At 42.8% G+C, this 24,811-nt stretch overlaps 1 protein-coding gene across 1 annotated transcript in view; it reads right to left on the reverse strand.

Moving 5' to 3' along the window:
* Nucleotides 1–5,107: 5,107 nt before the first annotated feature.
* The window catches only part of gmds (GDP-mannose 4,6-dehydratase), a 164,297-nt gene continuing 144,593 nt past the window's right edge, over nucleotides 5,108–24,811 (reverse strand). Inside the window, exons 10-11 of the mRNA XM_027290046.1 lie at nucleotides 6,618–6,686; nucleotides 5,108–5,656 (exon numbers count right to left, since the gene is read on the reverse strand). Coding sequence (XP_027145847.1) covers nucleotides 5,594–5,656; nucleotides 6,618–6,686 — 132 coding nt within the window. The 3' untranslated portion in view covers nucleotides 5,108–5,593. The remainder of the gene's footprint in view (nucleotides 5,657–6,617; nucleotides 6,687–24,811) is intronic.

Genomic DNA, 24,811 nt, shown 5'->3' on the forward strand with positions numbered 1-24,811 from the left:
CTTGAGTGATTTATTAGCAGTGGTAATGCTAAGGAGAGGGGTTTTTTTTAATCAGAGCTCAGAGTGTTTTCGGGGGGTGAAATATTTTAATTTGAAAGGATTGTGTAAAAATGGAGGCCACTGGAAATCTGACTTTTTAAGAAAATACGCAGAGTTTTAGTTTTAGTGGCGTTCAAGCTGCGCGCTCTGGAGTTTCCCAGTTAATCCGCGTCATTTGTTTTTTTCTGACTTGTTAAATTAAAACTCAAACACTGATTAAAGTTCATATCAGCTGTTTGCTTCAGTAAGGATTATTTTATTCAGGTTTTAGGAGCTCTGCGGGTCTAACTTTACGCGCAGAGGCCGCAGCGGCAGCAGCAGCAGCAGCAGAGGAGGGGGTCAGCTGAAATATCAAACTGTGAGAGGTCAAACAGATCCACGTTCATTCTGACTTCCAGTGTGAAAGCTTCGCTTCAACCTGCAGCTCGGAGACTTTCAACAGGCGGTAAATAAACGCACGTGTGGCGGTTTGAACTCGGTGAAGGCCGCGTCAGCAAAAACAAATCAGTCATTGGAAAAGTGAGCAGGCTTCCGTCACACTGCTGTTTGGGACTTTTTTTTTTTTTGCATGCAGAAAATCTGCAGCTGCTTTTTTTTGTTTTGGAGGTTTTTTCTGCTGCTGGTGCAGGACGGTCCTGGTCTGATCTGATCCGGTCTGGTCTGAGGGAGGAGGGGCGGTGAGGCCTGCAGGCTGCAGACAATGCAGCAGCACTGACCTGTTTGACTGAGGGAAATATCGCTGCTGTCAGATGTTTATTTATTTCAGTGCTTCCTTGATGACATGGGGGAACCCCACCACACACACACACACACACACACACACACACACACACACACACCACCACACCACCCACCCACTCTCTCCTCCACCCGCCAAAAAGCTTCTTATGAAGCTCTTTAATTATAGAAATCTATTTTTAATTTTTTGTTTGTGCATGCTCAGCTGTTTATTAACGCTGCAGCACGATTAAATCTAAATTATTATAATATTTTACATAAAAAAATTAATTACAAACAACGAGTCACTATGAAGCATTAAATATCCTGAACTCATCAAGCATTAATATAGCTGCAGGTGACAGGTTAATTATTTTTATTAAGCTATAATAAAGATAACACTATAAGCTATAATAACAGGCTAATAATAATAATAATAATAATTATCATAACAATGGTATTTTTATTACGTCAGAAGTCGGTGTAGTTTCCAGGTTGGACAGTTTTAATATTCACGAAGACAAACATGATTTTTTTTGTTTGTTTGTTTGTTTGTTTGTTGGAGCTCTGGAGGCCTCAGCGCTCTGACCCCTGCAGCCTGCAGGCGCGGAGACATTCACAGTGTGTGTGACAGTGAAACGCCTCTGCAGCAGTGTGTGTGTGTGTGTGTGCGTGTGGTGTGTGTGCGCAGGTATGTGTAAATAGAAGGCGGTGGAAATCAAAAAGCTGAATATGTGACCTGTCATTTACAGTGTGGATGAGTTTTTAATGAGTCAGTGAGGCTAAAAGAAAAAAACCCTGCGCGTAAACGCTCCCCAGGGCCATCAGCTCATCAGCTCAGCTGAGTCAAGGCCGTAAAAACTAACGTAAACAATGCGCCGGTGGCTCCACCGGCTGCACGCTCCCAATAACCACTAATTACGCGCTGCTCGATGACAATAATAATAAAAACTAGATCACCGCTTCTAAACAAACGTCTTCGTGATGGATGCGACACTCAGGGGTCAGGAAGGAAAATCCAGCCCCGGCTGAGAACCATTTTTCATTCTAAGGAGAAGACAGGAGGAGGTGACGGAGGTCAGTGGAGACGATGTCAACAATGCGCTTTAAAGGAAAAGGACGGCGAGAAGCCTGCAGCTAAAGCCCGTCACTGCCTTATCTGAACCCGCCCTGAGTGGGACTGCAGACCGCGGGCTGGTGGACCGGTGTGTTGTTGTGGAAGCTTTACAGGCCTTCAGCGTAAAAATGAACTCCCAGAGGAGAGAGGAGCTCCTCAGGCTGCCAGTACGCAGTGACAAGGCGCATTCAAAAGGCCTAATTAAGGAATTATTGAGTTATTGTGGTTGAAGTATCTTTAATACTCAGTTCAGGGTAAAATATACGACGCCTGAAGGCATCAGACATGTGGAGATGACTTTTCTCTTTTTTCCCTTTTACGGCTCCAGGTGTCTGCGGATTAACCGCAGTGTTCACACTGTGATGAGGAAGACTAGTGTCGACCTGATCGCCCTCATCGTGTGTTAAAGTCTGCCAGAGTATTTTTAGAGGAAAACTATCAGGTTGAAAAGCACCTGGAAACATCTGGGAGTCTCGGTGGATTCACACAGGAGACATTTTTTATAGTGAGGAGGAACTCTTTTCTTGCACAGACACTAATTTGGACTTTTAAAGACGCTTCTTTTTCTTTTAGGAGAAGATTTTTTTTATTTCAGGCACAAACAGAAACTTTACGTTTGTTAGATTTCTGCAGCAGAAAACGTGAATGAAAATAAATAATAATAAAAAAAACACGCATGTTTTTAGGTCCAAAACTGTGAAGAAAAATCCAGAATCTGAAAATATCTTTTTTTTAAAATGCGTAAAAATCAAAACCCCACACGCAGATTCATCCCCTGAATATTGGATTACACGCTGGAGGCGTTTAGCTTTAAATACAGAAAATGTGTGGCCGCTTAAAACTAATATGTGACTCACACACACTCTTCTGTCTGAGGTGTGTGTGTGTGTGTGTGTGTGTGTGTGTGTATGTGTGTGTGTGTGTGTTCAGTGTCTCAGTGGAGCTGAATCCCTTCAAGCAGAAGCTGCTCGGGATCTTCGCTCGGTGTTTTTTCAGTTCATGTTGGTTTTTATTGTTCAATGAAACCTGCTGAAGTCGCGCTGAGCTCGATCCTTGATCCAGTCTCAGACTAATTAAAATCCTCAGTCTGTCATTTAAGCGCGAGTCTAATGAAATGTTAAACAACAATTTCACGGCGCGTCACTGACGCTGCTGCTCTGTGGTTTAAAGACAAATCTAAATAAATCTACAGCCTGGATTATTACAACTCACAGTTTCATTCATGTTTCAGTCAGATTTATTTCTTTAGGATTATTCAAAATGTCTAAAAAAAATACTAATTTTATATTCTGCTATTTTTAATAGAGCACTATATTCAGTGATTGAGGCCTAAATGATGCAAACATGACTAGGTGAGGCTCTCCAGCAAGCCTAAATAATAATTTCTCTTTCATTAATAAGATAAAATATGAATAATAATTTAGTTTTCTTCGTTTTTATGACAAACTGCTCACAGAATTTTAAAAAGTCACTTTGCATTTGCAGCATTTTCTCCTGATTGTTCGTTAGAGACAGAAAAACTCTGACTTCTTATCTCAGGAGGATTTCTGGACTCTGAGGCCTCATGAGACTGAACGAAGCGTTCAAGCTTCTTAATCTGCTCGAAATGTTTGTCTAGCTGCATTATTTATTATTTCTTTACATTCATGAATCCGGACCAGCTTCACCTTCTTTCAGTGCCAACTGAAAAAAACAAAAATCTGATCACAAGACTTGTCTAATTGTTGTTGAAGCGGGTGCGCGCTGCACCTGCGAGACGCTTCAGGCTCAGTGTGTGTGTGTGTGTGTGTGTGTGTGTGTGTGTGTGTGTGTGTGTGTGTGTGTGTTTTCTGCCTCTCCGCGCGCTTTCAGGGGCCCAAACAACCTCAGAGACCACATCTGTTTCCAATCCCGAGTGCGCACAGACGCAGCGCTGTCCAGGACGATCACAGAGACTTTTAAATGTCCTGTAGGTGTTGTTCCCATAAAAACACACAGAGGCGACCCCTCCACCCTCCATCCTCCACCCTCCTCAGACCGCTCAATGACTCCTGCAGGCTGTTTGTCAAAACCGCTCGACCCCGAAATGAAGCCAGTGACGGAGAGTAACTAAGTACATTTACTCAAGTATTAACTAGAATATGAAGTTTTTCATCTCAGCTGCAAATGCTGCGTTTCTGACTCCATTATTTCGCTATTTTGCAGATTTCATATCACATCAGATAAATATGACGCATTGATTCGGATTATGAACAACTCAACTAAATATAGAAGAAATGAGCTTAAACTTTAATGAAGCAGTCATAATAATCAGATATTAAAATGTATAATAAACGCTCTGGGCTGATATTTCAATATTCACTTGAAATTCAGGACTTTGACTTGGAGTTTGGAATATTTTTATCATGTTGTTGCTCTTTTCACTTCGGTTAAGGACCTAATGCTTCTTCCACCAATACAAACACAGCCAGCTAGAGGAGAACTGTGCAGAATCTGACCGATAATAGGCTCAGGAGACGTTATTAAATATAATGAACGACATTTATTACAAAGCCTACATGTGTATTATATTCCTTTAATAATCCAGGAGGATGTGAGGCAGATTCAATAACGTGTTTTTTAGCACGCATCTTAATCAGAGCCTCGGGTTTATTTCTGCAACAACAAGCGAGGAAAATGTTTAAAGATGAGTTAGAGTCCATGTCATCCTGCAGGATGTGGAACCACTATCATCAGGACCAGAGCAGGTCCGGATCCAGGCAGGCTTTGAAAATCTGGAGCCAGTCTGGACAGACAAGAGGCGTTTGAGAGAGAGAGCGGGACTCTGGGGCTCCGGGCCCGGGGAAAAACGCACTTCCTGCCGAATAAAAAGAGCGCAGTGTGCTCGCAAATAAAAAACCCTGGAAAGCCAGAGGAGCGAGAGGAACGACAGGAGCGGAGCCAGCCGACCTCTGCACAACCTGAGCAACACACACACACACACACACACACACACACACACACACACACACACACACACACACACACACACACACACATACCTGCATTTAAACCTAAAGGAGGATTTGCTGCTTGAATATCTCACGCTCTCACTGGCAGGCCTGAAAAGGGAAAACACACACAAACAACAACAACAAAAACACACAAAAACACACACAACCTTCAACAGCCTGATCCTAATATTTCCATGAACACACTCCATCTTCATCACAGTCATCATCAGAAAACAAAAACACGAGGACAACGTGTAAAAAGATCTTTTTTTTTTTTATTGTACCAAATTTCTTTTTTAATTTGTTCATTAATTGTCATTAATAAACCCGTTGATTCATATTTTCCAGTAAAAGATAGAATCTTAATCCTTCTTATATATTCATATAGTCTGCCATTCTGAAAGAAAAACAAAAAAAACAAAATCTAAAAAATCAACGCTGAAAAGAAACAAACACAAATATAAATAAACCCATAAAACTTGCCATCTCTATAAATTATGACATGATCGGTGTTGTAATATAAAAGGCATCTCTGCTATGTGATAACAGAACAAATCAAAGTGGCGTGGCGCTCAGAATAGACACGAGACACAAAAAGGCAAAAAACAGTTTAACCACTGAAACAAAAAGAAGAAGAAGAAGAAAAGGACGCAAGTACTTCATTTGGGAAAAGTCAGAAAGGTAAAAAAAATACGACGTGTTCCTTCCACTGCTGGTCCCCGTGGCAGAACAAAAGGAGTGTTTGGCCTCAAGCGTTTGGGTTTTTCTTCATGAGCTCGATGTCGGATTCCAGCATCTCCTTCACCAGCTCCTGCAGAGGGACACAAGTCAGCGTTTCACTTCAGGAATGTTAAGACTCATCTTCAGAGAATAAATCTCAGCAGAGACACAGAGTGTGACTCAAATGTTTTGTCTTTATGCATTCACGTCGTGCTTTTTTTAGTTTGGCCTGCTGTTAGTGAAGACGCCTGCTCCTTTTTGAAACACAGTGTGAGCTTTATCTGATGAATACATGAGTTTATTATAATTAAGGCTGGATACTGAAGCTTCAGAGATTTTTATGCAATGACCAAAATGCACAAAATATCCAAAAAACTCAAAGGCCATTCATCATTTAAGTCATAATTCCTCAATTTTACACTGAATTTTATTCATGGAAAGTTTCCGTCTGAGAATTTTGGATGTTTTTTTATTAAACGAAAATAGTTTTTTATAGAAAACTGTTTACATTTGTCATGAAATTATTATTTTGGTATCAAAACTAAAGCGTATTAACCCAAAAGATTAGTAAATGATCATATCATGTCATTGTTTGACTAAACTCTGCTGTCCATATTAATACTCACAGGTTAAATATAACATGTTTATTTGCTTGCTTTACATCCGTTTTATTCTTTACACGTGGCTTTGCATTCCTTTTCCATATCTCGAGATAAACTGGAAACATATTCTCTTGTGTTTTTATTATTTTTCACTAAACTCCACCATGAAGTTCTGCTTATAAATGTTTCCGATAAAGGAGACTATTTCATATTCCATCCCACGTAACATAAAGCAGGTTCACGTCAGGCTTTACAGTGTGACCCCGCCCTGCTCCTACATATGTAAATACAGACACTTCTGCTTTTCTATCGCAGCCACAGATCCTTCAAAAATATTTTGTTTTGGTATTTCTTCCTCCGTCACATCGTTCCATGTCTGTACTTGTGTGGTGATGCATTCTTACCAATATCATTAATTGATTTGAACCCGACCGGACGTGTGATACGCACCTCAAATGTCACCTTTGGCTTCCAGCCCAGCTGCTCGTATGCTTTGGTGCTGTCACCCTGTAGGTAGTCCTGTCAGAGAGAGGAATAAATAATCTGTCATGTCTGATCTGATGTGTCGTCCTCGTATAGAGACATATTGGATTTAACTCAATGTCCAAACTCCTTCAACAGGATGCAAGGGATGGAGGGTGATGATTACTCACACTCACACACACACACACACACACACACACACACACACACACTCTCTATCTCCTCTCTCGGGGAAAGGGGGAGGTCACAGAGTCTCGCCGGCCATCAATCCCCGCTTTCTGCTCCCCACCACCGGTCTGTCCAGACAGCCCGCGTCGGTGCCAGAGGATGATGAATTGTGGGACTCTGGTGGTGTAACCCCTCCTCCCCCCCCAAAACCCAGGACCCCCCCTCAACCCCTCACTCATTTCCCCCCCTGTTGTGTTTTGCACCGGGTTCAAGATCCAGCGAGACCCTGCCCGAGACCACCAAAGAGACAGAAAAAAAAAAAAAAAAAAGCCTTTTCCCTGCACGTCGTCTTTGTGAAGCTCTCTGTTCTCGCTCTGATTTCTAGTCATCGACTCTAAGTTTGCATCAGAAACACACATGCTGGCCTCGAGAGGCCTAATAAAATTTTGTGGTGAAACCTGACACTGAAGAATCTCCTTTTTTTTTTCTTTCTTCTCCCAATTAACCAGAACTATACGTTTCTTAATCCTGCAGCTAATTCCAGATAAATGACTGAAATTCTTGGGAGTTGAAAAGTGAACAGAGACGTCTGTTTTTCTTGATTTAACAGTCATGGCTTTTGGTGCTTTCCCCTTTCATGCTTTGTTGTTTTTTTTTTTCCACGGCATTATATGCACAATATGGCCAAAAGTATGTGGACACCCGAACATTTCACTCACGTGTGACTGCTGGGCATCTCATTCCAAAACAAACATGGGCATTGATTGCTGCTATATTAGCCCACAGTCTTCTGGGAAAGTTTTTCCATAATGTTTTGGAACTCGGATGCAGGAGCTTCAACCACAAGAGCGTTAAAGTTCATTTATAGTCTGGTGTGAAGATACGGAGCCTAGGCATGTAGCTGCTGTCGCTAAAATCCAGCTGAAGTACCCACCCTGAAAAATTGAACTATACACTGCAGAGATACACGGAGAGCATTGCTGCCAACGCTCCCGATATTCCCAGGTCGTCTCCCAGGGTCACCATTCTTGCTCCTGATTTTTGGCTGATTTTCACACTTTCCATCTGCTGTTTTTGTTCACAGCAGTTTCTGGCACTGTACAACGCAAATAAACTCTAAGACAGCTATAAAAGTTTCCTGATGACAGACGACAATTGCACCAAAAGTCATTTTGTGGCATGCCCATGACGCAGAAGAGAACTGCTTATGCTTCATAGTACATATTATTTTGTCATTTTTATATTGTTGTCCATCACAAGCTGGTTTCTGCTTCTTAAAGGAAGTTTTTTTCCTTGCCACTGTCACCAGGTGCTTGCTCATGGTGGGAAGTGTTGGGTCTCCAACCACCGATTATACAGAGTACGACCTAGACCTGCTATGTATGACATTTGGTATTGCATAAATTAAACTGAACTCTTCCACAGATCCCCCACCTTGCCTTCAAAATCCTCTCCATTTTTGAGGTCTCAACGTTGGCAAGTACAATGTAGACTGGAAGAACTGTGGTCAGCCCGGACTGCTCGTGTTTTCTCCTACAACTTTCTGATGCTTGTAGAGATTATTGGGCGCAATGACAAACAAGAAGCAAGTTTAAAAAAAAGAAAAAAAGCACAGTTATCTTTGACTTTTTCAGTAACACACATCTAGCGAAGAACCGCAAATGTTCTGCACGCTGCGATCGTCAATCTCCATTATGGTGAATTAAAAAATGTAAACACGGCAACAGTGTGGAATTGTCTCGTGTTCGCTTATATCACTAAGTGTAATATAATGACATAATGTAAACACAGTTACTGTGGGGGATATAATTTAAACTTGACACGGCCTGGTCACAGCCAATACATCTGCCCGGTGTTTTAGTGATACCATCAACAGGCGAAATCTGATGCCAAAGTATAAATAAAAAAAACCCCAGATCAGCCCAAATGTGTTGGATTGGATTAAGGTGAAGATTCTGTGCAGACCAGTTAAGTTCTTTCACACCAAACTGGGAAAACCATTTATGGACCTGACTCTGTGCATTGTTACGTTGAAACACAAAGACACAAGCAGATGAGAGGAATCATCACTTGTGTGGACCTGTGCCAAAAACAGACACAGAAAGTCGTCATCATTACTTCAGATTAATGTAGCAAAGTTTCACCGCACGAAACGTGACGGCTGCTTTCAAAACTGCAGACTAGTCCACGATTTTGTGACTCCACCGCTGGTAAACATCCATCATTAACAGACCTCGATATGGTAAATCGGACTCAGCTCTGGAACTCAATAGTTTTTTTAGTGCCAACCAAATTTCGAAAGTTGGCATTCAAGTCGACAGATGCTTACTTCTGTTTTTTTTGTTTATTTTTATTTTGGATGAGATATTATTTTAGATTAAATTTTATTCCTGAAAAGTTTTTGTGTTCATCACAAAGGGAGTACTGGAATTCTGATGTATTAAAATTTAATTAACTGGATCAGGACGCTTCGATCAAACCATGAAAAAACAGTCCAAGATCAGAACTACACATGCAACCGCACTGTAAAAAGAAAGCAGTGTGAACCTTAGAAAAAAAAAAGTCTTTTGTGGGTGATCTTATTACAGAGGAACGTCTCTGCAGCACGGGCATAGTTCAGCCTTTTTGGAGAGCAGGGACCCACATCTCGGAGAGGCTCGACGGGGCTTAATCACACTCTCCTGATTACGCACAAAAGGCAAGAACACTGAACACACACCGAGAGGACAAGCACGGGCTGATTCGGTTTGTGACTACCGCTCAGTTCGAGAACGCGGTTCAATTCCAGGTGAGCGGTCGTTTTTATTTTTAACTTTCACGTGGTGTACATGCAGCCCGGCAGATGAAAGCTACAGCCCATTTTCTCCTCCGTCTGCAACAGCAGGACAAACAGCTCTTTCTCATGTGAGCAGCTCTGTACATTACTCACGTCCATTTTTGGCTCTGAAGCCATAACTGGAAACAGTTTCAGACTAATTACCTACAGCAATGAGACATAATTTATCATGGGGCTGAATGTAATTATTATAGGGTGACTTACTCCACAATTATATTAAATAATCCACTTGCTTCATAATTATATTGATTAAGGTTTGTAATGGAGAACATTTTGTAGCTGGCATAAAAGAAACATCAACCGGTCTCGTCACGAAACGCTGGTCTCGAGTCACGTGTTGCAGATAATACATTTTTGGTTGAAACTAAACCTGGTGTAAGATTTGTGTGACCCACGCTGTCTGTGTCCCTCGCTGATTGGTTGCTAAATACCAGAAGGGCGGGTCTTATCTGATATCAGCCTCTCAGAGGCCGATGCCAAAAAAAGGGAAGGAAAACAAAAGGCAGGGAATGCTGCAGAGGAGTGGGAAAAAAGTGGCCTTTTGTTTTATCTGAGCATGTAACTCAAATAAGGAGAAATGAACTCCGGGCTGTGGCGTAGCGTCTCGCTGATGTAATGCAAAAAGGACGACGGCGAACCGAGGGCTCAGGTGAGACCTTAACCTGACCTGTCTTGCTATGGCAACAACAGCCGAGTGCTCTTAATATTTGCCGTGACCTCTAACTACCTGCTGGAAGTAGGTGTCATCCATCTTTCGTTCACTTCAGCTGAAGCCAGAGCGGCCTGACAAATTGAAGAATGTGTTTCCTGTTTCCAGCTGAGCTCCGGTTGGCTGCGGCTCGCTCCGCTGCCCAACTCTAACCAGCCAGTTTGCATATGCGACCAACACAAACAGCGTTGTCTTGATACATCTTGTGTTCGGAGATGGAGAACTCATTATTCTGACCGTGTGTCATCACCCTGTACTAGATTACATGGCCAGACTGAATTGGTCTCATATATTGTCTGCAGTCTGTGATCGCTGTGCTCAGTATTTATTTATTACCCACGCTGGAGCCATTTTCATTTCACTGAAGGTAGATGAAACAGTACCTCGAAGGAAGACGCCAATCTTTTTTTATACTACATTGGGTGTCTGCACAGATTTATCCACACCAACACGGGCGGATGACAACATTTGTACCACGAGGATCCACTTTGCCAAAACGGGCAGAAAATCGTCATTATTGCGAATTATGAATGTAGCAAAGTTTCTCTGCTTTTAAAACTAAACCATTGCATGTTTTTCCGACTCCATCACCGGTAAAAATCCGTCACTGACCTCAGCGCAGGAAATCAGGCTCAGCCCTGAACCCCATCACTTTTGCAGTGTCAAGCAAACTGTTAAATATTGAAAGTTGGCGTTCAAGCTGACACCAGAAGTCTCAGTTTTGTTTTTTATTCTTGATCTGATATTATTTTAGATTAAATTTGATTTGTGCAAAGTTCTTGTAATCTAACCTTTTGATGAAGACAAACAGAGAGGCACCGAGGCGCCGCGCACCGATAAATCAAAGAGGGATTTTGTAGAAAAAGACATATTCTTTAAAACATTGTCACAAAAAAAAATCTTTGAATTTTGCACAGAAACTATTATATAAGTATAATATCGCCACCAGTGACGTTCATCGCTAACAGGAGGTAAGCGGGGTTGTGCCTCGCATCATCATCATCATCTTCGCCGTCGTCATGCCTGGCTTCTGAAATCTCCATCTGAGCTTGGCAGGAGAACATCTGCTGAAATCAGACTCTTGTCTGCTAAGTCTGCCGTCTTAGCAGACAACCACACGGTTCAGCATCCAGGAAGTTAATCCAGCGCCTGGTCTTTCTCAACCAGGATTTCTGCAGGTGACAGACGATCTCACCCTCGCAGATCCGTCTGCAGAGTGCAGCTCGGTGGAATAAAAGCTGCTTCCAAACTGCTAACAAGAGTGTTCTGCGGCCAAGTGAACTCACCCCAAACAGAGCATGTAGCAAATAATTCAACATGAACTACTAACAGATGGGGGCACAATATAATCTTCATATGGATCCGATTTGGAACCAAACCCAACGTTTTTGGTACATCCTGTTTAAAGCAGCGCTCTGCCCATGTCTGAAAATATGCAGCAGTGATAATAACAAAAACTGGTAGAAGAAAGCTGAAAATTAGCCGTGACAAAATGTGTCCATCACTCTCGGAACATTTAGACACGTTTTAGAGATTAAATGACAATTTGAACTGCGCCCACTCAGCACCATGTTACAGGCCTGTGAGCGCAGGATCACGGGCTCTGAGGATCGGCGTGTTAGGAATTCAGGCGTGAGAACACACATGCAAATGGTAAAAAAACCTTGGAGTTTTATTTGTTACAAAGTGTCTGATGATCAGAGCAGGCGGTGGGATTACAGCGAGATCTCAGGCGTTACTTTTTACCATTACCATCCACGAGACGCCCAACGCCAACATCATGCAGTAGGGCGATTTGTAGTTTACTCATCTCAGACTTGTTTCTCACCACACGTAAACATTCCTTTGTTTCTGAAAAATCAAAGCTTTTGGTCAGTTTTATGTGGTGAACAGCACTCAGTACAGAAGTATCCATTAGCCTCGGCGGTTGGAGCCGTGAAATCGCGTCTCTACCATTTTCAAAACTACAAACTGCACCGTATCTAATCAAGAATTGTTGCAAAACAAAGATGAATTCACCTCCCGACATGCTGCACGGCAACATAAACTCCCCCACCATTGTCTTTGCTCCTCTGACTCATTCTTCCAATGAACACACACTTTTTTTTTTTTTTTTTTAAATCACTCGCTAATTGGTTGGAGACTTTTATGGCTATTTTTCAACTGGGACAAAAAACAAGAATCACGCTTCCTCTCTTGGCTGTCCCGCTAACATCCGTAAGTCTGTTCTTGGGAAGCTGAAACATCCTCTTGGCGTTCTACCGCATGTTCATATTTTAAGATAAATTAATATCTACCTCTGTGGAGGATTGCAAAATGTGAACACCTCGCCTTTTTGGCCAAGATAAATCAAGAGTTTTGAGAATGTAGAAGCAGAGCGAGGGTTTCTGCGATTTGCATGGAGACGGAAAAAACAACCAAACGTGTTGGTGCAACAGTAAATTTGAGTTTTGACCTCCTGACCTACGGTTGAAACGGTTTAAAAATGATCTGTTTACACTACCCTCTCTTTTCCACGTGAAATATGACTGTTGTCGTTCGGAAGCAAAGGCAGAAACAGCATGACTTTGTTTTAGCGGTGCAAAACTTCTGAAAGACGACAACCTCCATTTGCATCCCGCCACCAGCAAACAGTCTTTGTATCTTTCAAACCATGACCACGATCTTTCCTTGAACTTCTCCAAGTAGTTTAGTTTTCATAACCCAACCACAATATTTCCCCCAACTGTGACCAAATAGATTTAGCGCCTAAACATAACCAAACCTTAAAATAATACCGTAAATCGTCTCTGTAATGATTTGGAAGAGCACTGATGAATAAAGTCATCTTGGCAATCTGTGGTGCTACCCTCAGAATGCAAATGAGTAACTTTCTCGGCTATCTTTTCCATTTAGTTTGGAGTACCTGTTGATTCTATTGTTCGATCTAAATCTGGCTAAAAGAAGGCCATGACCTCAACTCTCTATAGGATCGTTATTGGTCTGTTATTGCCATAACGTACCAGATAAAATCTCACACTTTGACGTGATGAGTGCTAATTCTCCTCAGCTCCAATAAAACATCTTTACTTCAACATCAGCTCGCCAAAAAAACATGGACTAACATTCCGGATCTTTCCCCCTTTTCTTGCCTTTTTTTTTTTTTTCCTGACACTCTCCACTCTAATAAAGACGAGAAGCCATAAAAAATAATCCTTAGAAATGTAAAAGTGAGAGACAAATAGAGTGTGATCATGGTCCATAAAGCACACAGGCAATAAAAGGCACTCAGAGCAGGCATTTAACGCAAAGGAATTCTGGTATCACTGCAAAGCCTTTCAATAAATCACACGGCACACCGGGGCTGACCCCCAAACACATAAGGGCACGCACACCAACATGTAGCAGCGTGTGAACACACACACACACACACACAAGCACCTAAAACACTTGTATGTATGTATAGGTAAAATACTAAACGTCTCGAAATTGTATTTATTTTTCTTCCTACTGGAAACCCTCCCACAGATCAAACGTTCTCAAGAAAACAACTCTCTTCTCCCTCTCTCTCTCTCTGAGGGTTGCATGCTGGGAGACTATGATGTGGTTTTGGAAGTCCAGTAGCGTCTCTGGTATTTGTACAGTAGTGGACATGAGGCTGCAAATACAGAGACTTCAAAGGAGATCAGATAAAGCGGCCGAGAATGTTGTGAGAGTCTGAAGCTCACGGTCTCCGTGTCCCCGGCAGACCCAGATGTTCCGACCAGACCCAGATGTTCTGACTTCTGACCTTTCTGGGGTTTTTGATGGAAGAACTCAACCCTGATCCTGGGCTTTTTTTACCCTGGATGAATTTCTATTACGACAGAGATTGGGACACAAGGAAGACGAAGAGGGAAAAAAGAAAAAAGCTTCCTCTGGAGCTCTGACGCTGCTGTCCTGTCTGTAAGAACATGGAGGCCGGAGTGTGAGCTGGTGTGAGTGTGTGCAGGTGAGGAGACACTCGCCGAAGAAGAAGAAAAGCTTCATCATTCCTGGTTGTTCAGAGTCACAAATCTGTCACTGGTCAATTTCTAACGCACCTCCGCCAGCATCGCCTCGACTTATCACTTCCTTCAAAGCACAAAAGGCCTCCAGTTTGAGCTGGAAGGAGGACGGGATGAAAAAAGAGACTTATGTGGTAAAGTGCATACCTCTGACAAATACCAGTTATTTCACTCACAGCACACTGCAAGGCTGGTACTATATATTTTGCCAATACTCATGCCAAACAGTTTTTTTGGGGGGGGGTGTGATATAGATATATCTCCGGGGTCGTCACGTGATAAAGACAGAAACGAAGCAGACAGAATAAGCTAAATTATTCTTCTACCAAACTTTATTTCCTCTATTTTCTTTGAAGATTTGAGAGATCAAACCTCTTAAAATGAAACAATCTGAGACGCATCGTCCTGCTTTTGTAGGCCTGCATCTAAAACCTACTCACAGACACACGAGACGAGTGATTTAAGGTTGTGAATGGACATTTCTCGGCTCTAACGTACGCTAGACGATAAACAGACACAATAAGCATTTTGATTACGTTTAATTTGACTTCAAATCGTCTTTTTTTATATCAACAGTTTACACTGTGGTCTTTATTTTGTCTCTATGCTTTGGCAGCACGCTTTACTAAGAGACAGAAAACAGAGAGTAATAGATTATAGTTCGCTGTGACATTGATTTCAATGTATTTATATTGTTGGATTACTTTGGTAATATATATGTGCACTGATGCACATATATATCAGGGAGATTTCTTATCTTATATGCACGATGTTACAATGTGTGGTATTTATTTACATAATAACACTTTAAAATCCAGTTTTTCCTTCATATTTCTCCTTCAGTTGCTTGAAGGTTTTGAAACCTGCAGCTCGTCATTGACTCTCTATGACGTTTACACTGAGTGAAAGCCAGAAACCGAACGCTTCAGTCTTTGGCCAAGAACTTGTCGGTTTGATATTAATTTTGGGGTTGAAACAGTTTGTGTGCCTGCGTAACACACTTGGTCAACACATGTTTATTTTTTTTTCCCCTTCAAGCTCATAAAAGCATCTCCCACGTACATTCAAATGAATCGTGAGATGCCGTGTCTTCAGGAATCCAAGACGGTTATTAGCCGCTCCCAGCTGGAGGTCAAAGGTCAGGTGCAGTGTGTGTTTCTGAATGTGTGTTTCTGTGTGTCTGTGTGTGAGTTATAGCTCAGGTTTCCTTCCCTGACTCCCCATGCAGCTTGGCCTGCACACAATGTGTTAAGTGACCTCTAAAGGGTGGCCCTGTCACCCTGATGAGTACGTACACTACACACTACCACACACTACACGCACACACACAGGGACTGACATGTATGGCAGCCTCAAATCTTAAGAGTAAACATCTCGATTTACAGGCGGACCAAAGCAGGAAACCACACACACACACACACACATAAAAAAAACAACAGGAAACAATTAGCAGAAAAGCAGGAAAGTGTGAATCTCCACAGGAAAACAGTAAAAGCCGCTCGCGATGTTTGAAAAGCCAGAACATCGCATCACAAACTGTCACTTCTCTTCATCCCCTTCGCCCTCTCTTTTCCATCCCCGCTCTCCTCTGGGCACTGCCGTGTTGATTGCTCTCCATCAGTGCTCATTAAAATTCCTGAGGGAACCGTGTGATAAATATTTACGCGGCTGAGGACACACTCCACACACACTCCAAACACACTCGAGCGGCTGGATCTAACTGCCGATAGTGTTAAGTGCCCAAAAGGCTCTGGCAGCGCTTTGGAGAGAGATCCGCAGCCCCCCGGCTTTGCCTTTGGTTGTACATTTGAGGCGTTTACTGTCAGGGTAGCGGGAGGAGACTGGCGATTTATGGCCACTAATCACGGTCACGTTTGTGTTTCTCCGCGTCTGTGTGTGTCCACGTCCAAGGATAATCTCTTAATGTGTGAAGTTTATAGAAATGAAGAGGAAAATATCGCACATTCGCACATCTGGATATAAACGCATTCGCAGATGCACGCACACACAGTGTAACCACAGTGGAGCTGGACTCCTCACTACTGTTCCACTAAGCTGCTGCCGACCCCCCCCTCCTCCCTGTATTCTATTATTCCTGCGGACGGGAAACAGATCATAATTCCTGGAGTCAGCAGAAAGCTGCAGACTGAGAGAGTGAGAGATGGAGGGAGGGAGGGAGGGAGGGAGAGAGATAGAGATGAGGGGAGGGAAAAAGAGTGTGTGTGTGTGTGTGTGTGTGCAGGGAGGGGAGGGGGCTCAGGTGACTGTTCACTTCCACTGAGGTCAAACTGAAACTGTGCAGTTAAGTCATTCCAGTGAAAAGTGAAATGTGTGTTTAGTCTGTTTGCACATTTGTATAATGTAGTCTTGGTGAAGTAGCGCTTTGTGCAGCCTCTGTGTGTGTGTGTGTGTGTGTGTGTGTGTGTGTGTTGAGTGTTTCGCATTTCTATCAGCCTCTGGGTGTTTCATATTTCAGGAGACATCAAAGACGAACATAATTTCCCTTCTTTAAACAACATTCTTTACAATCATACTACAAAGAAGGAGAGAAGGAGTGAGAAGGGAGGGGAGAGACGGAGAGGGAGAGGAAAAAGTCATCCCGTCTTATCTTAATTGTTGTGTAATCTCTGCAGCGCTGAGGGGTCTGTCTGGGCTCTGACACCCGGCCTCTGTGTTTAGGTAGATGATGATTGTTACACAGCTTCTTGCACTCTTTTTTTTTTTTTTGGAGAAAGAACTCTGGGTCCAATTTTTTTTTTTGCCCATCGCTCCAGAGAATAAAACATCATTCTCACCAGAAACAATGCGAACGTCTCTAGATACAGCTGCACAGGACGGGGTGCACGGGGCATTGCAAAACAGGCAAACCACTCGTTTGGTTTAAGGTCCCTCGTTCTTTATTGTTTTGCAGGCTGACACCAAATCGCTCTTTATGGTTACTCAATGTATTGCTCAACTGCATGCGCATGTTCATTCTTATCTCTGGTAAAAGTATGAGTCTGTACTGACTCAGGTCTTCATGTGGGAGGATAATGGTACACATTGTGTACGTGCTTCTTGCGAAACTTCACTTGAGAGGCCACAGCAAATATATTTTATCAGTACCTTTTTGCAAACTAGGGACTTGTTTGATTGTGTCTTAGTAAAGCTGAGGCTGGGTACCGGTACTCATCGCCTTTAAAAAAAAGGTGTCAGCTGAAATAACCCAGCACCAATAAAATAATGATACTTGCATTTGATCTTTTTTGTACCCAGATAAGGAAAAAATGACTATTTCTATGGTTTCACTTGCAATCACAGCAAGTGTTCTTCGATTTAACGTGACGTGCGATTGGCTCACTGCTGCAGCTACGTACAGTCCGTGGTGGTGAAGCTGGGAGCAGTTTATTTGACAGAGTTGGCAGTATGGCGTGCCGAGATGCCACCGGAACATTTTAAAAAGGATGATACTACATGAGGCGTCTGATGAAGATAAATGCATAAAACGACAGGAACTGAGAAATCACCTCCTCAAGCATCGGAGAAAACATTCAGGAACAGCTGCACCGTGTTTCCAAGGAACACTTCTTAGACATCAAGTATCGTATGAAGCGCTCTTGTTGTATCACTTGGATACACAAACAGGTGCTGGTATCATCATTTTTAAAATGATACCAAAGCTGTGATGATCCACTGAACTACATAAAAACTACTATTAACTACAAAAATATGCCAAGCTAAGATGCTGTCTGGATGTTCACATTTAAACTTGATGTACAAACATCTCTCTGTATTTGTTAACGAAACAAAAAAAGGCTAAAAATGTAAAATATTATGCATCCAGTGATGTATTAGTGCAGTTGAGTCCAACCACAATATAATTAACAAGGGTAACAGGAAGGCAGAAAAATGTTTCTGCTAAATAAAATATTTTTTTTTTCATATATTTTTCTCCAAACGCACTTTGGCGATCATTTCCATGAGTTATGATAACACTGTACTCATGCAGCATCTCTACAAACACAGAGCAGCCCCGAAAGCAGCCTGGATGTTCATCACTCACACACAGGTTAGATACCAACCCCCATTTTAGGGGCTGTTTTGGTGACATGGATGTCAGATATGAGGCAGAGCGATACCGAGGAGACTTCACGGCGCACAAACACACAGTGGATGTGATATATGCGATCTAATTCAGGCCTTGGCCGAGCTCTCGGGGTTAGGCGAGGTGGTTACACACAAAATCTGCTGTCTGCAACTCTCAGCTCCCAACACACTATTTATTAGTCTCTCTCTCTCTCTCTCTCTCGCTCTCTCTTTGTTTCTCTCTCTTTTTCACCTCAGCTGCTCTCTGAACATGTTAATGTACAACCTCCTCCCATCGCTCCGGCTCTCTCCAGCCATCGTTCATTCACGTTTGCTCAGGGATCAGAGAAAAGCTTTGTTTTATACGTGTGCGAAACAAATGAGTTTTTCCACACACCCACACACATATGTGATCTAAACGCGCAGTTTGAATCAAGTATTGTTTAAAAAAAGAAGAAGAAAGAAAACGTGATAAAAATATTCATTATTGTTTGGCATCTCGTGGCTGTTTCCATTTTGGAAGCTGGTAAAATACCTGGATGTGATAAGCTCTGAATTAGAGCCGTCATGATATCATCACACAATTATCATGGCCAAAAGGAATTCATGATAACGACATTATCACAAAATATCCACAGAAAACTCTGGGGAAGAAAAATCTAAAATAATAAAATAAATCAAACTGATCTAATTTATTTTGTGTTTTGTCTCTTTTTTGGAAAAATTTGTAGGATTGCACTTAAAATACGAGCGCAGGAAGGTGGAGTCTGTGACCATAAATGTACAAAACTGTACAAAAAGAACAATTACACCGTGAACCACAAAGAGAACACATCATTTCAAAACGTCACAGCTATTGTCAACGCTGCCTACGTTGAATCTGTCTCATTTTTTAAGCTGATCTGACCTCACGCAGAAAAAATAATCTTTTAAACAAAAATCACTTCTCTCTTGTGGTATCTGAGGAAAGTTTTCTTTGGCCTTCTCCAGCTCAACACAATGCAGTGACAACAGTAACATCTTTCTCCAGCTCTTCTGGATAATCTACACACTTCTCTATAGTTGCTCTGTTTCGTGGTAAGAGGAGGGCGAGCAGGAGAAAGAGGGAGGCTTGAATGGGCATGCCCATTGGTCCTGGGTCAATGGATTTCAATCCCTAACTCCCTTCCCCTTCTTTGCCCTGCCATCTGTATCAGAAGGATAGGAAAAGACCAGTGTTGGTGTTAAGGGGGGGGGGGGTTTGGATGACATATAGGGGGAGGAAGAGGAGAAGGAGGAGGGAAAAGTCTTCTATAGGCTACATCTCCTCCAGAAACAGCGTTTCCTCTCTGAGCAGCATTCCTCATCTTATCAGCCACAATAATCTGCCGTTCTCATCGTGCCCAAACAGGGAGAGTCAGAACCTGAGAGTGTGTGTGTGTGGTAGAGAGAGAGAGAGAGAGAAGTCACTCCTTCACTCTCACACACACTAATTCTCTCTCTTTTTCTATGTCTGTTGGCCGGTGATAGAGCGGTAAAGCCGGGAGAAAAACAGCGCGCTGTCTGTCGCTCGAAGGAAGTGGTCGCAGGCCGGAATCTAAAGAGAGAAAAGGGGGAGAGAGCAGACTCCAACTATAGTGGATAGACTCATGAAAGTATAATTTTAAATATTTTCATTTTTTTGGTCCACTTGCCGGGTAGACAAATAAAGACTTTCATATGATACACGTAAAAGGTCTAAAGAAATATTAAGAACTGTAATAGATTACCTAACAGTTTAAGATAAAATAAGCTCCACCTGTATGTTAATGCATCCGTGATAATAATCAAGTAAAATAACTGCAGGTGTGTGTGGGAAAGTGTTCCCAGCATGCACTGAACCTCATTTCATGTGTGTTCTTGCACAGGTAATGGTTGTGGTTCACGCTGCAGAACACTTCATCTGCAGCCAGGCCGCTCACACTGCGAGCACGAGCGGTAAGCTTCAGCACAGCGTGAATGCAAAATGACGGTTGGAATCTGATCTCCAATCTGTGACGTCCTGCTTTACATACAGCACTTCTAATGAACGTATAGCGCGCTTAGACAAAGAGATAATACTTTGAAAAGGGAGACATTTTGCATACGGGTACTGAAACCTTTGATACTGTAAGAACGCTTTGTTGATGATACTTTAAAGCCGGGGTCTTCAACAGGTGGTCTGTGACCCTCCGCAGAGTTGCCAGCAAATTATTAAACATGAGAATATGTCTGAAAATACACATAACATGAATCCTATGCACTATCAAATAAATTTAAATATGTGTCTGCTCCATCGTTCAATCAGCTCTGAGGTCCCAGACAGACACAAGTTTTATTATTATTGCTTTCGACGTCGGTTATGATAACACGGCAACGTGCTAAAAACAGGTCAAACACGAGCAGTGAGATGATTAGACAAGCAAATATTTGTAGTAAACATTAGTCAGAGTTTATTGATTTAACGGTTTCGCTGTAATTGCAGGCTAAGCCTTTAATTGTGCAGTGAGTTATCATTAACGTCATCGCTGAAGCATTCACTTTTGGCTTTACAATCAGACAATAAAGACCTGTTGTCCTGTTTACAACCTGCCCGACTGTCTGCTTAACTTTATTGCTCCATTTAATAGATTTTAAGTGAAGACCTGGATCAGTGCAACATTATCGTAACCAGACTGGAGCTCCAGAGGTGAACAGACTTTTTACTCGGGAGTATTTTTACATTCTGATGCTGCTGCTCTTGTGTAAGTAGACCCCGAATACTTCTCCCACCACTCGGGGCTGAGCAAAGCGGCGAGGAGGGAGCACACGATATGACGGACGAGCTCGCTCCGAGAATGACTGAGTGAGAAAGAGAAATAAATTGAGCAAGAGTGAGAGAGTGGGAGAGAGAGGAAAAGTAATGCGACGGAGCAGCCTTAGGGTTACAGGAATGTGGGGGCTCCTGAGTTCAGGAGGGTTCGAAAGTGTGTGTGTGTGTGTGTGTGTGTGTGTGTGTGTGTGTGTAAGAGAGACATATGAGTGTGTGAATACTGGGGCAGCTGAAGAGAGCAGCACCAGAATTAATTACCCAATCAAGATAACAAGCCAGGGAAAGACATTAGAGAGGTCACACTACAATTAACCTCCTGGTCTAAACCTCACACACACACACACACACACACACACACACACACACACACACACACACACAAGAAAATGTCACAGAGGTTTCGCGGCAGAAAAACACCGTGAATGAAAGTCGCAGTTGGATATATCACCTTCCAGGACCGACTTTCTGCTGACCACTCAACTCGATGGGTTTTATTTTGAAGCATTTCCTGTACGCTGTTATTTTTTTTTTTTGCGGGGTATAGCGACTCTACCTGTCTCGTTCCAGAAACCCTGGCAGAGCCGGGTTGTTTACAGTGGGATATTGAGTGAGTCGGGGGCTCGAGTGGAGTGGAGTCGGATGTGGTTCACACATTCCACCAGAGACTCAGATTACACTGCAGGAAACACCGGCCCTGCAAGACACACACTGCCTGACTCTCTGATTTATAAACATAGCGCTCTATGGGACGCACACACACACGTATATATATACACACACACACACACTCTCGCAGAGAAACACATTAAAATCTCAGCGACTCTCTCTCAGCCGCTGTTACAAACTCCATCCCTCACTCACTTTCCTCCTTTCCTTTCTTCCTTCCTGCCTTTCCTGTCATTCTCAAAGGCTCCAATCTTGGCTCTGCTCGTGTTTTGTCCTTCGGTTACTGATCACACAGAGACACCAGATGGACGTCCGTGCAGATTGTGACATCATCTCAAGCAGACGTCACTTCATCACAGTATCCCGAAGATTTTAACAAAAATTAAATTTATCAATAAATAATTGTTGCCTTGTTTCACACCGGCTGGCAAAGCCGTGTCGGATTTCTCTTCTAGTCGAGGGATAGGAGCCACACTTCAGTAACTGTTGGCACAATATAATCTGACAGATTTTAATCAACCATGATTTCATGAATTCTATGCAACACTTGGATTTTAATAGACTTGAATGCTCGATTTAGTATCAACTCATTTGTTGTCAGAGGACGGCAGAGTTCACTATCAAAAGAGCATTTTTGGACAAATAAATGATATAAAATAATAAAAATCTGTCTGCAGCTACGAGCCTTTGGATGCCAATTTCTCACAGCAGATCGAGCAAAGCCAGCAGTGTTGGTGGTGAGAGCAAACGAATCTGTACAGAAACTATTAATTTATGAAATACTTTTCCTCTACTGTCTTCTTTGGATAACTAGTCTAGCTAAGGAGACTCGCGTCTAGTAACGGAAGTACAAAATTGACATTTTATGATGGATTCGATTCATATTGTCCTACCTTAGAAGAGCAACATGTGTAGGGGGGACAAGGAGCAGGCTTTATGGGAAATATAGTCCAAACACTGATGTTCAGAAAAGCCGCACAGAGCCTGAGATAACCTAAACTTCATTTATTAAGATTGATTTTTTTTTTATTCTTGTTCTCATAATCCTCACATTACAGCCCAGCATTCAAAACAGAAAACAGCATCATTTATAAAAATGTCATAGCAGTGTTGGCAAGCACTGGTCCCAGTTCAGCCCGGGGTTTGAGGTCTGAAAACCTGCCCAGATCCTCTCTCCTCTGACAGTCCAGTGGCCATGCCCCCCCCCACCGAAGCTGCTCAGTGGAGAACTCTGGGTAATCAAGCCCAGCTGGGACTAGGGGGCAAAGACACGGGCTGACATAACTCACCCTTCTCTCCCTCACCCTGTCAACAAGGCTCTCTCCCTCTCTCCCCCCTTGTCTTTCCACCTCATCTGGCAGGTTTCTCTCGTCAGGCCCAGCGCCGAGTAAGGCTGGCTGATAGCGCAGGAATCCTGGCCCGCGATCCCCGGTGCTCCCTCGATATCTCTGGGGCAGGCCGAGGCCAACGAATTGCTGTACGATGCCGAAGATACATCTATCCATCACCCACGCTGACATCGCAGTGCATATAACGGCGGAGCATGCGAATATGGGCAACGCAGAAAACAAGCAGACTCTCAGGCCGCTGGATCGCCGCCTGAAGCCTGAAGCAGAACTGGAGACAGTGCCTCGGCTTGGCGAGACCACACGTGCCTGCCTTTAATAACAACTCACTCCACTGTTTGTCACCATCTTTATCAATGCTCCTCTATGTTCCTACACCTTCATATCCAAAAGAGGCTGCACACTGTTGCCATGTCTGTGTTTCTCTCTGGGAGCAGTACCGGGTCAGTCTGTGGGCTGGACTGCCGAGGGGCCCAGGGTGGTTCCGCTCTGACGGTAGGAGGAAACTCCTTCAGGAAATACCAAACTGCCAGACACACACACACTCTCACATACAATCCACAATCTTTCTTTCTCCTAAAGCTCCTGCACAAACTCCTAGAATCCCAGCGCTGCTCTTTCGGTTCAGTTACTGAGCTCGAAACACAAAGAAGACATCAGGGCACACGGCTCAGGCGTAGTTTAATATTCTCAGGTATGATAGCTCGCATGGCAAACCCGTGGCGTTACACAACACAGAGTTTTGGCTGGCGGCCAGCCTTTTTTTTTTTTTATGGCATCAATTACGGCTAACTTAAACGAGTCAGCTCAATTTAACAATAAATCACTGTAGAGTCAAGTTTCTGCCCTTGAGAACACAACCTCTCCACCCGCGCTAGTAAAAGCTGATTGAGTTCTTACCTGAAGGAGTGAGACGATGAGGTGTGTTAGTGTGCAGGGTTTCACACAGACATGAGCCCGAGCACTTTATTTTGATCGAATCAGTGTGGAGAGTTTTCTCGAATATCAACTGATGCATCTTCTTTTAAAGATTGTATTAACTTTAAGATTTTCACTGCAGACAAAACTGCAAAAAAAAAAAAAAAAGGAACAAGTAGTGCTCCATCTCCTCCTTTCCAGAGGATGTTTTTTTTTTTTTTTGCAGAGTAGGGGAAGACGGATAGAGAAGAGATGTCCATCCAAAAATATAAATCATGTCCTCCTCCCCTGACATTATTCAAATCCTTATAGGTTAGTGATGACGCAACATCCACGGGCTGTTTTGCATGCCTTTTCACAGATGATATCAGTGACGCTCGGCTCTTCTTCAGAACTGTAGCGTTCTCTGCAGATAAGCTCTCACTTTCATTTTTTTTTTCTTGAAACCATAAAGAGCTTAAAACAATAAAAGGTCAAGAGAGAAAATAAACTGTTCACATGTAGATCAGACCACGTAAAGTTGCGTCAATTTCCATCGTGGTATCTTGCGGTTTTTGACGTCTCTCGCTGATTTGACTGGCAGAACTCAGATCAGATGACACGACTTATCGTAACGACT

The sequence above is a fragment of the Larimichthys crocea genome, chromosome XVII (genome assembly GCF_000972845.2).
Source record: "Larimichthys crocea isolate SSNF chromosome XVII, L_crocea_2.0, whole genome shotgun sequence".
Lineage (NCBI taxonomy): Eukaryota > Metazoa > Chordata > Actinopteri > Sciaenidae > Larimichthys > Larimichthys crocea.